The following is a 14,606-nucleotide window of genomic DNA, read 5'->3' as shown; positions in this document are numbered from 1 at the left end:
ATATATATATATATATATATATATATATATATATATATATATATATATATATATATATATATATATATATATATATAATTATATAAATATATTGTCTGTATTTTAATATACATTAATTATATATATTTGTTTATATGAATGTATATGTATATATTGGTATATCTATAATAGTGCGCCAGTGTGCCTATACTTTGTCCTTTTTCTGAATGTCTTCTTCCCAAGGGTTGTCTGGAAAAGATTGCTTAGCAAAACGGCCACATTTTGTTTCCCTTCTCATTAATATTAACCGTATTTATTATTTTATAAATGATGTGATAAAATTTAAAATAAATAAATAAATTATTAGTAACATATCGAAACAATCAATAAATCGATATTTGATTTGTATTCCTATTGAATATTATTACAAACTCTTAATACTTTAGTACTATTACTTATACCGTGCTATAAGTAGAATTAACAGCAGTGTCTTCAATGTATCTACATGGATCCTTATGATAGTCAATGTGAACAAGACACTAACACAGAAGGTCAAATAGGCTACTGCACTTGACAACACCTGCTTAATGGTCCGATGTATACTAACCAAAACACTTGAGGACAAAATAATAGATCAATGTATTTTTTATTTTCATATATCCTGTTAGAGAGGCGGTGTCTGTGGACGAGCAGATCATACAATTTAACAAATTGATTACTCAATTATACGATGCACCCATCAAGAGTATAAAACATAATTACGCACACACCAGCCCCGTGGATTAATAATGAAATTAGAACATTAATGCATAGAAAGGATGCCATAAAATCTCGTTACGAACATCGTCTCAGTAATGAGAACAGGGCTAAATAGTTCAAATATCGAAATCGCTACAATAGTGTGTAAAAAAGCACAAAGATGCTACATTGTTATGACTGCATCACAGAGCGTGATCTTGTCAAAGTCTGGAAATTTTTCAAGTCATTAGGAATCGGTGATATTTATCAGGATAGTATATTTTCTAACTTACATGTTAACTCCCTTAACCGGCACTTTTCAATGTCTATTTTTATTTATGTTAATAATAAAACTAAAACATTATGAGATCTTCCTTGTTTTCGACTCCTGACTATTCGCCATTTGTTTTTAATCAATTTACGGAGTTGTAACGTTAGGAAGAGCATATACTTCTATAACATTCAATCCAGTAGGTAGCTTCGATCGCAACATGATTATTCCGATTCTTGATAAGATATTGTCTATAATTTTCTTTATGCTTAACCACTTTATTGAAACTTGTGTATTTCCAAGCAAGTTGTATGTTTACAAGCCTTGCTTAGTTTGAGACTAGATGACGCTGTATTTATTATTAACCAGTTGTATTCCGCGGCTTCGCCCGCTTGAATTAGTACATGAAATATTCTGTATTAAATTAGAATATAACCTAGCCTAGTAATTATTGCGTGAAAGAGTAACAACCATCTATTCATCCATTCTCACAAAATTTCACATTTATTTTATTAATAGGATTAATTAGGTATTAACTAAAAAAAAAAGAACAGTCCTCATTAACTTACAGAAAACAAGCTTTTGTCCACAAGTGTACTTATTTATCCGTGTGTAATGCCATAGAAAATGGCAACTTAGCTACCTAACAGAGCAATGAGCTAACTAATGGTACAGAAAGCGTTCCCACTTGAATTAATTTCTCCGCAATGTTGCTTGTGGCAATTAATCAAGGCGGTTTTGTTATTGCCACCTCCCAGCCGACTTAAGCGGGATTAAATATGTACCACTAATCGGACTAGAAAATCCCACAACCCGTATTTTTGGTTAGAATTAATGATACCTACCTACATCATTTGACTAATACCATCTAGGCAGACATGGTATACGGCATATAAAATTACCTGAAATCTAATTTCTAATGTTTTTATGTTTATACGTATCTCTCAAATGTCAAAAAATATTAAAATAAAAGAATACTAACTCAGAAAAGCTCAAATTAATTAAGTTTGTTAGTTCTCTGTACTTAATGATTATTTGTAATCATAATTATTTATATTATCGTAATTATTCACACACTCCGGGAAGAGAAACAGCTGTGTCTTCACAGCGTATCCTGTATAGAACCACTTACCAATTTTCCAAGACATAAAATATTTACTGTTTCCTTTCAGATCACCCCATTATCTCCAAAATGGAAAAATGCAATAGAAAGGCGCATGGAGGACGAGAGACGCTTAACTATGCTGGCCGTTGGCCAGGGCGCTAAACTACATCCCGGCCAGTTCTGGGATCTATCTGGAACATTTCTGTTCACCGTTTACGTTATGACTGCCCTAGGTCTGTCCTTATTACCGTAAGAAAAGGAAGGAATTGTTAGTAATGGGAATGAACAGCCCCATTGCTAGCAATATACCCTATTAAGTAGATCTCCACGCGGCGCCCCATGGGAACTATTATGGACAATTGCTAGTGAATTTATCCCGATGAGTCAACTGACCTGACTTCATATTCACCAATGATATGGTACTTTGGCAACGTATACTAATAACCTGCATGCTGCATGGGTTACAATTTTATCATGTATGCAATATCCTTAGATTATATAGATAGAGTAACGAGTCTTAAAAACGGATCAACTTTTTGTCAACTAATTGTCAAATTGCTGACTCGTTTTTTTATCAGTGTTCATGATACTTACGCATAAAATGTATCTTGATGTATTATTTAATATATAAAATGAGTATTTACGCAGGAAAAAATGCAGAAATTATAAGATAAAATAAATATAGAAGTTATAAAGGAGTCACTCATAACTATTTATCACGCAAAAATGTATGAAAAAGTTGACCCGCTTTTCTCGAAGCATTTATATGGAGACATTCTATCTATATAATCTAAGGCAATATCATAATGAATTTTAATACTCTTTTTTTCTAATTGAAACTTTTAACAATAAAATTATTTTGGCTTAAGTTCAGTTGACTCGTATGTTAGCCCCATTTAAATTTTTCAATATTCTTTTTGTAACAAAATAAAAAAAAATCAATTTCTCAATATTCTCCTCGCCCAAAATCTACTAATAAAATTTAAAAACAAAATGTTCCTAAATTTTGCCAGTAACCCCTAGCGACAGTGTATAACCGAATTTCGAGAGCGTATACCTAGCTATACCTAGAAATACACACGTGTCGCATAAATTAGGAAATTCCGTGTCCATTGCGAGACTAAGCTGCGAACGAAATCGACGCTCAGTCGACCTGAATAATTTCTAATTTCGAGCCAATGGTCATAGAATCCAAATTGTTTCTAAATTTAAATTGAGTTGGCAACAATAATACTATCCCTATAATAATGCTATTATATCAGGATCCCATAATAAGAGTCTTTACTACATTATTGCTTTCTCTGTAATTCAAGCCGAGTTTCAGAATTTACGCCCAGTTTCATCAAATATAGCTGATATAAATAGTAATACTGTAGCTTATAATATTACTATTGTCATCATTGATCCCTTATCCCATTTACTTGGGATTTGGCGCAGTACATCTTCTTCTTCTAAAAATCACTATCAACGGCGGTGTCTGGGCTCAATCATCTTTTATGCATATCATCTTTAACATAGTCCATCCACCATTTCCTTTTCATAGTTCTCTTTTCATCCATCCAGATTCATACCTAACATCTTCTATAAAACATGGCTTCCATTTCTATGCATAATATGACCATATGAAGACAATGTGTCGCTTCGCAACTTCTCTGTATTCTTGTAATTTATTTGTATCGCCGGTTCGCACCTGTACTACTCAGTTTGTTCCCACTTATCAGGCTATTTCTTTGCTCAATTCTCTGATTACTCAGAAGCCAGATATTGATATATTTAATATCTGGCTAAATTAGATATATTTTCTAAATATTGTTTTAAAACTTCTAAGTTTGTAAAATAAACCTATTTCTAAATAAAATAAGCAATTTATAAGTAAATAAATGATAATTCAGTTATTTATACAAAATCTCCTTCTGACTAAGACTGGGTATGACAAAGAAACTTGACAGTTATCTTATCTTTAAACAAATTTTAAAATTTCAAACGGTCATTTTTAAATATCCGTTTTTTTCATAGAATGTGGTGACTTTGAATTTTTTAAATAAAGAACAAAATATAGTTCGTTTCAACTGAATGAAATGATAACTAAGTCTTGTTATTATTATCATAAGTGCTCTCTATAAATCAAATTTGTTACAAATAATAGATTTTTGATTGGTATTACTATTGGACATCACCAGACTACTTTATGGTCTTAAAGGGTGATAATAGAATGGTAAACAGCGCTATCGGTATACACCGACGAGGCACCAGTGAGGGATGATAGGTAAGGATGAAGCAGGTCAGTTAGCCCATCGAGATGAATTCGACAAGAAATTAATCATGACGGTTTCCAGGGGGAACCGCGAGGAGGTCGACCTGACAGGATTTGTTTCTTGCGAGGAAGTTTCTAATCCGCATTACTAACAATGCCTTCGCTCCCACTATCTTATGGTCAAGTTAATTATTCATCTGTTTAAGATATATGAAAACAGAGTGTAATAAAAAATACTAATTTAGTTTCTAGGAAAGCACCGTTTTATTTTCTGTAAAGTTTTAAACTAAATAAACTTCTTTACTTTAGGCTTCGGCGCACCTGTACCACAGACGCTATGGGGGCGCACTTCAAGTCTTGTATATGCCATCTTAGCTGTACCTACACATATTTACCTCAGTAAGTTGATAATATTTTATCATATTTTAATTTTTAAAATGATCCTCCACTAGGTAGAGCAATAACCTCAAATACGTTGTAGGGATTCAGTGGATTTTTCTGTTTTTTTTTTTTTAACTTAAAATGGCAAACAAGCTGAAGGTTCACCTGATGGAAAGTGATAACCGTCGCCTGTAGATATGAACTTATTAAACCACGGACTTAACAGAGTATACTGTGTCGCCCATGATACACTTCACGTGTTACTATTCCTGAGAACTAAACTGTTATTCATCTGTGCCCTGTGCATGTGAAATTTCACTGCCATATTCAAACTGAAACACAACAATGTAAACACAAGTGATTCACGGCAGAAACACAAATGGGGCAGAGGTACCCAAGCAGATACCTTTTGTATGCCTTGTTTTGAAATGATTACAATATATATTTTAAAATTTATTATAAATGTAAAAGTAAGTTTGTACGTTGTTACCTTATAGTTACTTAATATATATATATATATATATATATATATATATATATATATATATATATATATATATATATATATATATATATACTTATACTGTTTGTAATAAACCAAAAAATTTACCTCAGTACAACATATTCAAATGATTATATCTAGCAATGTCTATATATTTTCTGTGTCTTAAATATTCCAGTGGTTAACGCAAGCACATGTATTGTTTACAACGTTGATCGTTGCATTCGACGTTTACGAAGAAATGACAAGAACAACAGAAATAACAAAGCAGGTATATAAGTACGAGTATATAAATCATCTTTATCATATCAATCATTAACTGTCCACTGCTGAGCACTTGACAGGCGGATTGGCAACCGCCGTTAGGTTTTTAATGATTTTTTTTTATACAACTTAGAATGGCAAACAAGCTGACAGCCCACCTGATGGAAAGTGGTAAACGTCGCCTATAGACATAAGCAATACCATGGACATAACAGAGTATACTGTATCGCCCATGATACCCCCCATGCGTATCCTGAGGACTCAGGTGCTATTCCTCTGTACCCAGTAAATTCACGCCATATCCCACCCTTCAAACCAAAACACAGCCATGCAAATACAACTGCTTCACGGTTGAAACACGAATGGGACAGAGATACCCAAGCAATCATAAAAGTAATGCTGCTGCCCATCCCTCGACCATTAAATTCCTTTAGTCGCCTCTTACGACACCCTCCGATAAGGAAGTAATGGCTTATCCTATACCGGGACCACACAGCATTCCTTCTTCTGTAATTATTAGAATTTATTACGTGCTAATCTCTTCTTCTTTTCATTTAAGAGTTTCCTCTTGTCGGTACAACTTATTCATGCATCTTCTTCCAGCCACTTCTATCCCAGGCCATATCCTTAACCTCCCTATACGACATGACACCTAGTGTTTCTTTTATCAGACCCATGTATCTTCTTGTCTTTCTGTTCTTCCTTGGTCTTTCCCTTCCTCTTGGGGGAAAGGGATTGTAAGTAAGTAAGTCCCATGTAGTTAGGATATACCTACTACCTACCTGTGTACTAAATTTCATTTAAATCTATTTAGTAGTTTCTACGTGATTTTCCCAAAAGACTACAGCATGGGGTTCTTCAAAAGGGGGGTAAAGAGGTTTTTTCGGGGTCGGCAACGCGCGCGTAATACATATATACATATATATATATATATATCGGTGACATATCACAAATTAATTGGACATAGATATATAACAATGGAACGTTAGTGAACATAACTCCCACCTTTAACAATACTATACGATAATTAACAGCAATCCAGCTGGGATTAACAGCGAATTAAACGGCCGTAGAACAACCAATCACGCGATAACCACACGTTAAACGACTGTTATATACACGCCTGTGCTTGTTCAGTGCAGATAGTGTAGTGCATCCATTTAAACATTGTTTAATTAATGTATAACTCTAAATTTTCATGTGTTTGCACTTACATAGTTGCCTGCATATTTTCACTGTAAATACTAGATGTGTATTATTCATTCAATACCGCTCATTTATCATCCACTGTTCAACACAGGTCTTCCTTATATTTTGCTACAAAATTCAATGTTAGTGTAGATGTATGCTTACTAAATAATTTAAATATTTTTTTTTTTATTTCAGAAAATCCACACCGCAGCGGGAATATACAGCGGCCAAACAAAATTATTTGCAACAAAATATCTGTAAGTATACACTAATGGTTAATGAATAACGTAAATACTAGAATGAATGAAAAATAAATTGACATAATATATTATGGGTGAAACTGACATTGTTAAATGGGAAATACATTTGTTATTATTATAACAATACTTCTAATATTTAATTTAATTTTTTAGGTTTTTTTTTTGTAAAATCATATATAATTTTAGACACAAAGTACATTGTTTTTTCGAATAAATGAATAATGATCAAAAAAAAATATTATGAGCCCCAGAACCAGACTTTTAGATAAAATAAAAAATTTTAATCGGTTTATAAATGACGGAGTTATGAGACAACAAACAAAAAAAGGTTAAAATAAAAACACATTGAGACCGTTTTCCTTTTCTGAAGTCGGTTGATAAGAGAACAATCGTCTGATTCGTCTGTAAATACTCGTAGACATATTGGAAAATAAGTATTTGTACTTACCTACCTAGTTTGGAATTAAGAGCGAGTTTTTTTTCCACACTCAAATAATAACGCATTTTTTTCGCATTTTTTTTCCTGAATATTATGTTGAATAGTATATTGAATAATAATAATAATATATGAATGATATGTTAAATACTATTAAATCCGTAATACAGTGATAAAAAGTACCTTTCTCTATACAAAAAGTTACGTGTAAACCAAATTTTTTGACGATTAGTTAAACTGTTCAAATCATAGTAAATAAAATTATTATTAAAACGTTAAGAGATAACAAACTAATAAATTAACAAACAAACTTATATTCTATTCATAAAGTAAATAATAGGTATTGATATAGTTTTGATATAGAATTATCTAGATTCTATAGTCTAGGTTGGATTAATTGATTTATTGTTATAAAGATAACCCAGTTAATAGTAACACTGTTATACCTAACTCTAGTACTAGTCATTTCTCCGTTGTCCTAGTGACTATAATTGTTTATTACGTATTAGGGAGATGGTATCGAGATCCCTCCTACTAGTCCTACAGTACTAGATTCGATTTACTGAGCTTACTAACTTTAATAATATAAACCTCAAATCTACATAATATTCATAATATTTCACAGTTAAAAAATGAATAGCAATATTTAAACCTACTTACCGTCTAATCATGATATAAGCATAATATTTTTTTATACCAAGCAGATGGCAAACAAGCCCGTTTGATGGTAAACGGTTACTGTACTAATAATAATAATGAAATCATTTCTCCGTTGTCCTAGATGACTATAATTGTTTATTACGTATTAGGGCTGCTGGAGATTCCAAAGAATGGTATCGAAAAACGCACGATGATTGGGATGAAACTTTAGTTTGTGGCGGGTTGTACCCTATCCTACTAGAGACGCAACATCCTACAGTACTAGATTCGATTTACTGAGCTTATATAAGGCGGTTTAATAATATAAGCACTCTCAAATCTACATAATATTCATAATATTTCACAGTTAAAAAATGAATAGCAATATTTAAACCAGACTTGTGTCTTTTTGGGGTTAAATTGGACAAGATTTTGTTCGATCGAAACTAATCATGATATAAGCATAATATTTTTTTATACAATGAATATTACTTATCTGTAACATATCATTGATATGCAGAAGAAACAGATGGAGCAAACAAGCACCAGCATTCAAAGTTTGATGCACCGTCGACTACGAAATGCTACGTTCCTTGAGAAAACTTGCACTGTAGCCAATAATAATAATAATGAAATCGTTCTTCATGTCGTTTTTGCATCAAAATCATCACTATCATCACATAAACCATTAACTATCCATGCACCAGAGCAGTCTTCCAAAACTTTGGGACTATGCCCGATGAGTAGCTAAGCCGAAAAAGACGCGTAAGAACCGGAGCCAACTCTGGTGCGCACGTCCTAAGCACAATAGGAATACCATCAGGCCCACTCGACTTATGGATTTCGAGAGAGAAAAGTCTTGCACTGAGCTATGCGTGAATTTAATGTCAGGCATAGAGCTCCTACAACACGTGATGGTCGGTGGTGGTTTCTCCCCGTCATCCAATGTCGAGTTTGACGCAAAGATGGATCCACGCTCATCACTCGGGTTGGCAACCGCAGTCAGGCTTTAGAGATGTTTTTTACATACAATTCACTTATTATATTACAAGTACTTAGTAAGTAACCCTGCGGAGTGAGGCCCTGGTGACCTGTAATACAGGTATTCTTATGCCTATCTCAGGCACCAGTCTCTCACAATTATATTTATAATTTGATTACTTTAATATAAGCATGTCTCATTGTATCTCTCTGTGATGAATTGTGAAGAGAAAATAAATCTATTTATTTATTTATAAAATCTATTTTAAGAGGGACGCTACTGCCCATCCCTCTCCCTCCATTAGTCGGCTCTTACGACACCCACGGGTTGGAAAGACTGCCCTATCCTATGCCAGGAGCATACAGCCATTATCTTACATTATCATCTATTAAAGACGCGATGAGGATGAAGTCAGATCGATTGGCCCTGACCAGATTTCATCCTCGTCGATCATCCCTTACTGACACCAAACTAGGATAATCTTAATTCTAAATTACTTCTACTGACCTCGATAGTGCGTATTAATTACAGTCGTTATCAATAGTGTTTTCCAAGAAATGGAAAAAGGTGGAAGTGAATTACTTATTCATGGCATTTTTGCTGTAAGACTTCCTTTCGGATCCCTCTGATGCACTATAAAATTTAATTTAGTTGAAGTTACCTTCAGTACGTAGCGTGGTGTAGTCTAAATTTTAGATTCCATAGGAATGTAGAATGCAACAGAGGTAGGGTTGCCAGCTGGTAGTACCTTCCAAACAAACTATAAATTTAAGTAAATAATATTCATATACACCTTAGTTAAGTCATCATCTTGATTTCAACCATTGTCTGTCCATTGCTGAACACAGGCCTCCCCCCTAGACTGCTATAAGGAACGATCTTAAGCCACGTGCATCCACTGACTCCCTGCAATAGATTTAAAGTCGTCACTGCATCTGATGTGAGATCGTCCTACTGCATTTGCCCGTACGGGGTCGCTACTCAAAGACCTTTCTCGCCCATCGGTTGTTGGTTCTTCGAACTATATGACCAGCTCATTGCCACTTCAGTTTGCTTATCCTTCGGGCTATGTCGATGAGTTTGGTTTCTTTGCATCCTCATTTCGGATTCTGTCACGCAAAGAAATTCCAAGCATAGTCCTCTCCATAGTTCACTGAGTAATTTGAAGCTTTTACATACGAGTACGGATCGTGTAGGACCACGTTTTGGTTTATAGATCATCACTGATATCACGCACTAGTTAAAGAACTTTGTCTTCAAATTTTGAATGTTATAACTTATTACATTCAAATAATAAAGTTAGATTAGGTTTTCATCTTATCTTAATCTTTATCTAATATAATAAAATTGTAACTGTACAATGTCTGTACATGGAAGATCTAAAAAAAATTGATGTAAGAGGTTTCAGTAGGAGAAATAATTTGTAAAAATTTCATTTGTCTGTCTCTCTGTATATTTGTCCAGCATCACGTAAAAACTACAGTACGAAATTGAATGCGATTTTCGCAATTGTATTCCTGAAGATCCGTGTGGTCCCGGCATATAATAAGCCATTTATAACCCCTTCCTTTCCCGTGAATGTCGTAAGAAGCGCTGAGGGAGGGAGAGGGATGGGCAACAGCGTCCTTATTAAAACTTCTCTAAAGCCTAACTACGGTTGCCAATCCGCCTGCCAAGCGTGGCGACTACTGACAAAAAAAATTTGTGTAGATGCCTGTTAAATTAAATATATATCCACATACTCATTGAAGATATTAACAATAACTTTATACCGGACTAAAATCAATACAATTTACCCAATAAAACCACTTATGGACTGACAAACAATGGATAACTACTCTAAATCGATGGATCTAATTGAGAAGGGGAAAATTTACAAAGGGATTTCGCAAAAGGGATTTTCCGAAATTCTCATGAAAACAGAAGACGTTTCGAGGGCACTAATAATAATAGAATCGTTAACAACCCTAAACCCTAAGGAGTGAACACAAATTTCACATTATTTGTTATGCATGCAGAGATTACTGAAGGTGTTGTGTGCGGGTCGCGGCGTGCCTCTTGCGGCAGCTTTCTATTATACAAGCGGTGCCATAGTCTTTGGCGTGTTGCGCGGGAAAACCGGCCTCGAAGTTGTTCTATTCCCTCTCGGGTTTACTACTACTGGCGGCTTGGAACAAGTAAGACATTTTTTATATAATAAAAATGGAATGGTGATGACGTGTGATAGATGACGATGAAGTCAGGACGATTAAACCTTAATGACGAATTAATTAAAAATTCATGATGGTATCAATTAATTATTTACTTAACAAATTTGATACATGCAACACCAAACTTGTTACTGGCATATTGCCAAACCATATGACTTAACGCACTATAGTCACAAAAAATTCTAATTCTTTAAATAATAAATAAGAATTAATTTCGTTTTCATATCTGGCTCTTTAACTGAATGAAAGCGTTTCGCTATTGAAACAGAGCTTTTTCTCCAAAGAAATATGGGTAAAAAACGACAAAAAGTTTTGGAATTCCTAAGATTAAAAATCTTCGAAAAAGTGTTCAGTTTCGAAATACGAATAGAATACATCTTTAAAAGAATGCTAATGATCAATAACAGACTAATGGGGCAGCGGAAGGGGCGGTCCACCCAGGGCCTCTTGCCTTAGGAAGCTTCCAAATGCTTTCAATCTCCTCATCTTCTTGCAAGATTTTACTTTGAGTTGATTAAAAAGCTTGTAAAATTATACCAACTTCGTAAAGTAAGGGGCCTCATCAAGCTTTGCCGCCCCGGGCCTCTGAAGGATTTAACCCGTCATTGATAATGATTTCGGTTACACCTCGTACTTAATTGTTTTCACCTTATATGATAGTTCCAAATGGTGTCATTCGGATCGGGAAAGGGTTCTTAGTGCTGGGGTCTGGCAGCCTCATTGGTATTAATATACCCTACAAGGTGGACTCCACGCGGTTCTCCATCAATATCATCACAGTTAATTCTGGTCGAATTTGTTGCGATAGGCCAACTGTCCTTCACCTGACCTGACTTTCATCCTCAACTATCATGTCACTGGTGTTCCGCCAGCGTATCCTAAAACTGGAGATAGGATTGCTCTTCTATTTTCACCCATTAAAAACAATATGATGACGTTTTTCATTCTCAGGTGGATGGTCACGTGAGGATCTTTTACGGTCTCTACGTAGAGGGCGCCATGTCGTTACTAGCCTGCGCACTGGCCACCCTGCGCCGACACAGTAGCGACGCTGCCAACTCCGTAGCTGAATATTACAGGCTTTTTGCTACTGCTAAAATATAATCTATGGATAACATGGATCACTAATAACTAGATTTAGTTATAGATTGTCCACGTTAATATCAAATCGTATAATATCAATCGTTCAATATGTGTAATCATATAATTTCAATTTATGAAGTAACTTTTTAAGTAGCAGACCGACCAAAGATAATAATTTACCAGAGAGAGACTTTGTACAAAAGTCGATTGCTTGGGTACCTCTGTCCCATTCGTGTTTTAAATCGTGAAGCAGTTGTGTTTGCATGGCTGTGTTTCGGTTTGAAGGGTGGGATATGGCGTGAATTTACTGGGTACAGAGGAATAACACCTGAGTCCTCAGGAATGGCAACGCATGGGGGGTATCATGGGCGAAACAGTATACTCTGTTATGTCCATGGTACTGCTCATGTCTATAGGCGACGGTTACCACTTTCCATCAGGTGGGCCGTCAGCTTGTTTGCCATTCTAAGTCGTATAAAAAAAAAAAAATATTCCTTAGTTGAAACATTTTTCTTTGAATTTTGCAGGGTCGTCTCATATTATCGTAAACAAAGTACATGTTATAAAGTTTAACAACGTTGATAGTTGTGGGTTCGATTCCCACACAATATAGTTTCGTTAGTAGTAGGTATATCTTCTTTATTGGTTTGAGTAAATTCTATATTGGTATAATTATGTATTTACAAAAAAAAACTAATTATGTTTATTAACTATCTAGTTCCAATATTACAAACTGCTTAGAGTGATACTAGACAGCGTTATGTAATAGTCATACTGTATGTAGTGGTATTTATTGTATATTTATCTCTTAAATTTAAATTAATAATGTCCCAAATTTACTAAACTCTAACAAAAACATACACAACTAAAAACTGTAATAAAAAAATAACAAATCCAGTACAAAAAAAAACTATTTCGAATTTATATTAATAAATTTAAATAAGATAAAACCCAAAAGTTGATATTTCCTTTTTAACTGACTTTAAAAGAAAAGGTTCTCAATTCGGATGTATTTTTTTAGTTTGTTAGCTAATAGTAAATAGTTAATTGTAAATCGATTTGAAGAACTTTTTGTATCTAACAGAACAGTTACACTTATTTTTGTAACTTACAGACTAGTCCCATAATTTTTTTATCAAAATCGGTTTTGTAATTTACTTCTGAAATCAGAATAACTGGTTATGCCACTATCGAAATCAACTTTTTTTGTAGAACATAATTTAATTCTAAATTATATTTTTAAATATATATAAATCAAATGTGTACAACATAAAATTAAGAAGAAACTAAATAACATACACGTGCTTTCTAAATAACAATCCTATCACAAACAGATCTAAAGCTGTTTTGGGAGGGAAATTAGGAACTTACCGAGTCTCTTATCTGTACGCATATACGAGTAGGTACTATGTAAATCCAAAATAATCAGTAGAATATTCATCAACTACGCCCAACCAGGATGAATACGTAATAAGGTCAAGACTACATATGGACTACAACTAGTGTTGAGATCTTATTACACTGCTCAAAATGTGGGATCATATTTATGGGATTAACTATCATATTGTTAGTATATCAATGGAAGTTTACCAGAGGGAGACTTTGTACAAAAGTCGATTGCTTGGGTACCTCTGTCCCATTCGTGTCTCAACCGTGAAGAAGTTGTGTTTGCATGGCTGTGTTTCGGTTTGAAGGGTGGGATATGGCGTGAATTTACTGGATACAGAGGAATAACACCTGAGTCCTTAGGAATGGCAACGCATAGGGGGTATCACGGGCGAAACAGTATACTCTGTTATGTCTATGGTACTGCTCATGTCTATAGGCGACGGTTACTACTTTCCATCAGGTGGGATGTCAGCTTGTTTGCCATTCTAAGTTGTATAATGTACAACTTAGAAATTTCAAGAACATTATAAAATGCGAAAATTTGTAGATATTTAATTATTTGTTATCCAATCACGCCTAAACGGCCGAACGGATTTGAATGCAATTTGGTACACGGGTAGGCTACATCATAAATTAAAATACAGAAAACTTTATTTACTAATTTATACGAACAAGAAATAGCTAGTAATAAAAAAGATGTATTTAGGTTTTATTCAGCGCTGCAAGCGTCCATAGACTACAGTAATAGTTTATTATACGGGCTACGTACTTGTTTACAATTTTTATGTTATACAAAAATGATCTAGTTACCTAACGACAGATTTATTAAAATATATCGAGATTACGTTTCGTTCCTATCTTATGTTTGTCTCTAAAATAGACATAAGAGTTAATATCTGTATATTTGATAAATAAGGACATA

General features: G+C 34.1%; 1 protein-coding gene across 1 annotated transcript in view; it reads left to right on the top strand.

Annotated features, from left to right (window-relative positions):
• The window catches only part of LOC113509426 (uncharacterized), a 37,644-nt gene extending 25,257 nt beyond the window's left edge, over nt 1–12,387 (top strand). The window contains exons 4-9 of the mRNA XM_052893832.1: nt 2,161–2,326; nt 4,657–4,746; nt 5,409–5,501; nt 6,881–6,942; nt 11,021–11,179; nt 12,164–12,387. Coding sequence (XP_052749792.1) covers nt 2,161–2,326; nt 4,657–4,746; nt 5,409–5,501; nt 6,881–6,942; nt 11,021–11,179; nt 12,164–12,316 — 723 coding nt within the window. The 3' untranslated portion in view covers nt 12,317–12,387. The remainder of the gene's footprint in view (nt 1–2,160; nt 2,327–4,656; nt 4,747–5,408; nt 5,502–6,880; nt 6,943–11,020; nt 11,180–12,163) is intronic.
• The last annotated feature ends 2,219 nt before the right edge of the window (nt 12,388–14,606 follow it).

Source organism: Galleria mellonella, unplaced genomic scaffold (assembly GCF_026898425.1).
Source record: "Galleria mellonella isolate WM207_F2 unplaced genomic scaffold, CSIRO_AGI_GalMel_v1 utg184, whole genome shotgun sequence".
Lineage (NCBI taxonomy): Eukaryota > Metazoa > Arthropoda > Insecta > Lepidoptera > Pyralidae > Galleria > Galleria mellonella.
The sequence above is the reverse complement of the archived record's forward strand: the minus strand, read 5'-3'. Positions and strand labels throughout refer to the sequence as shown.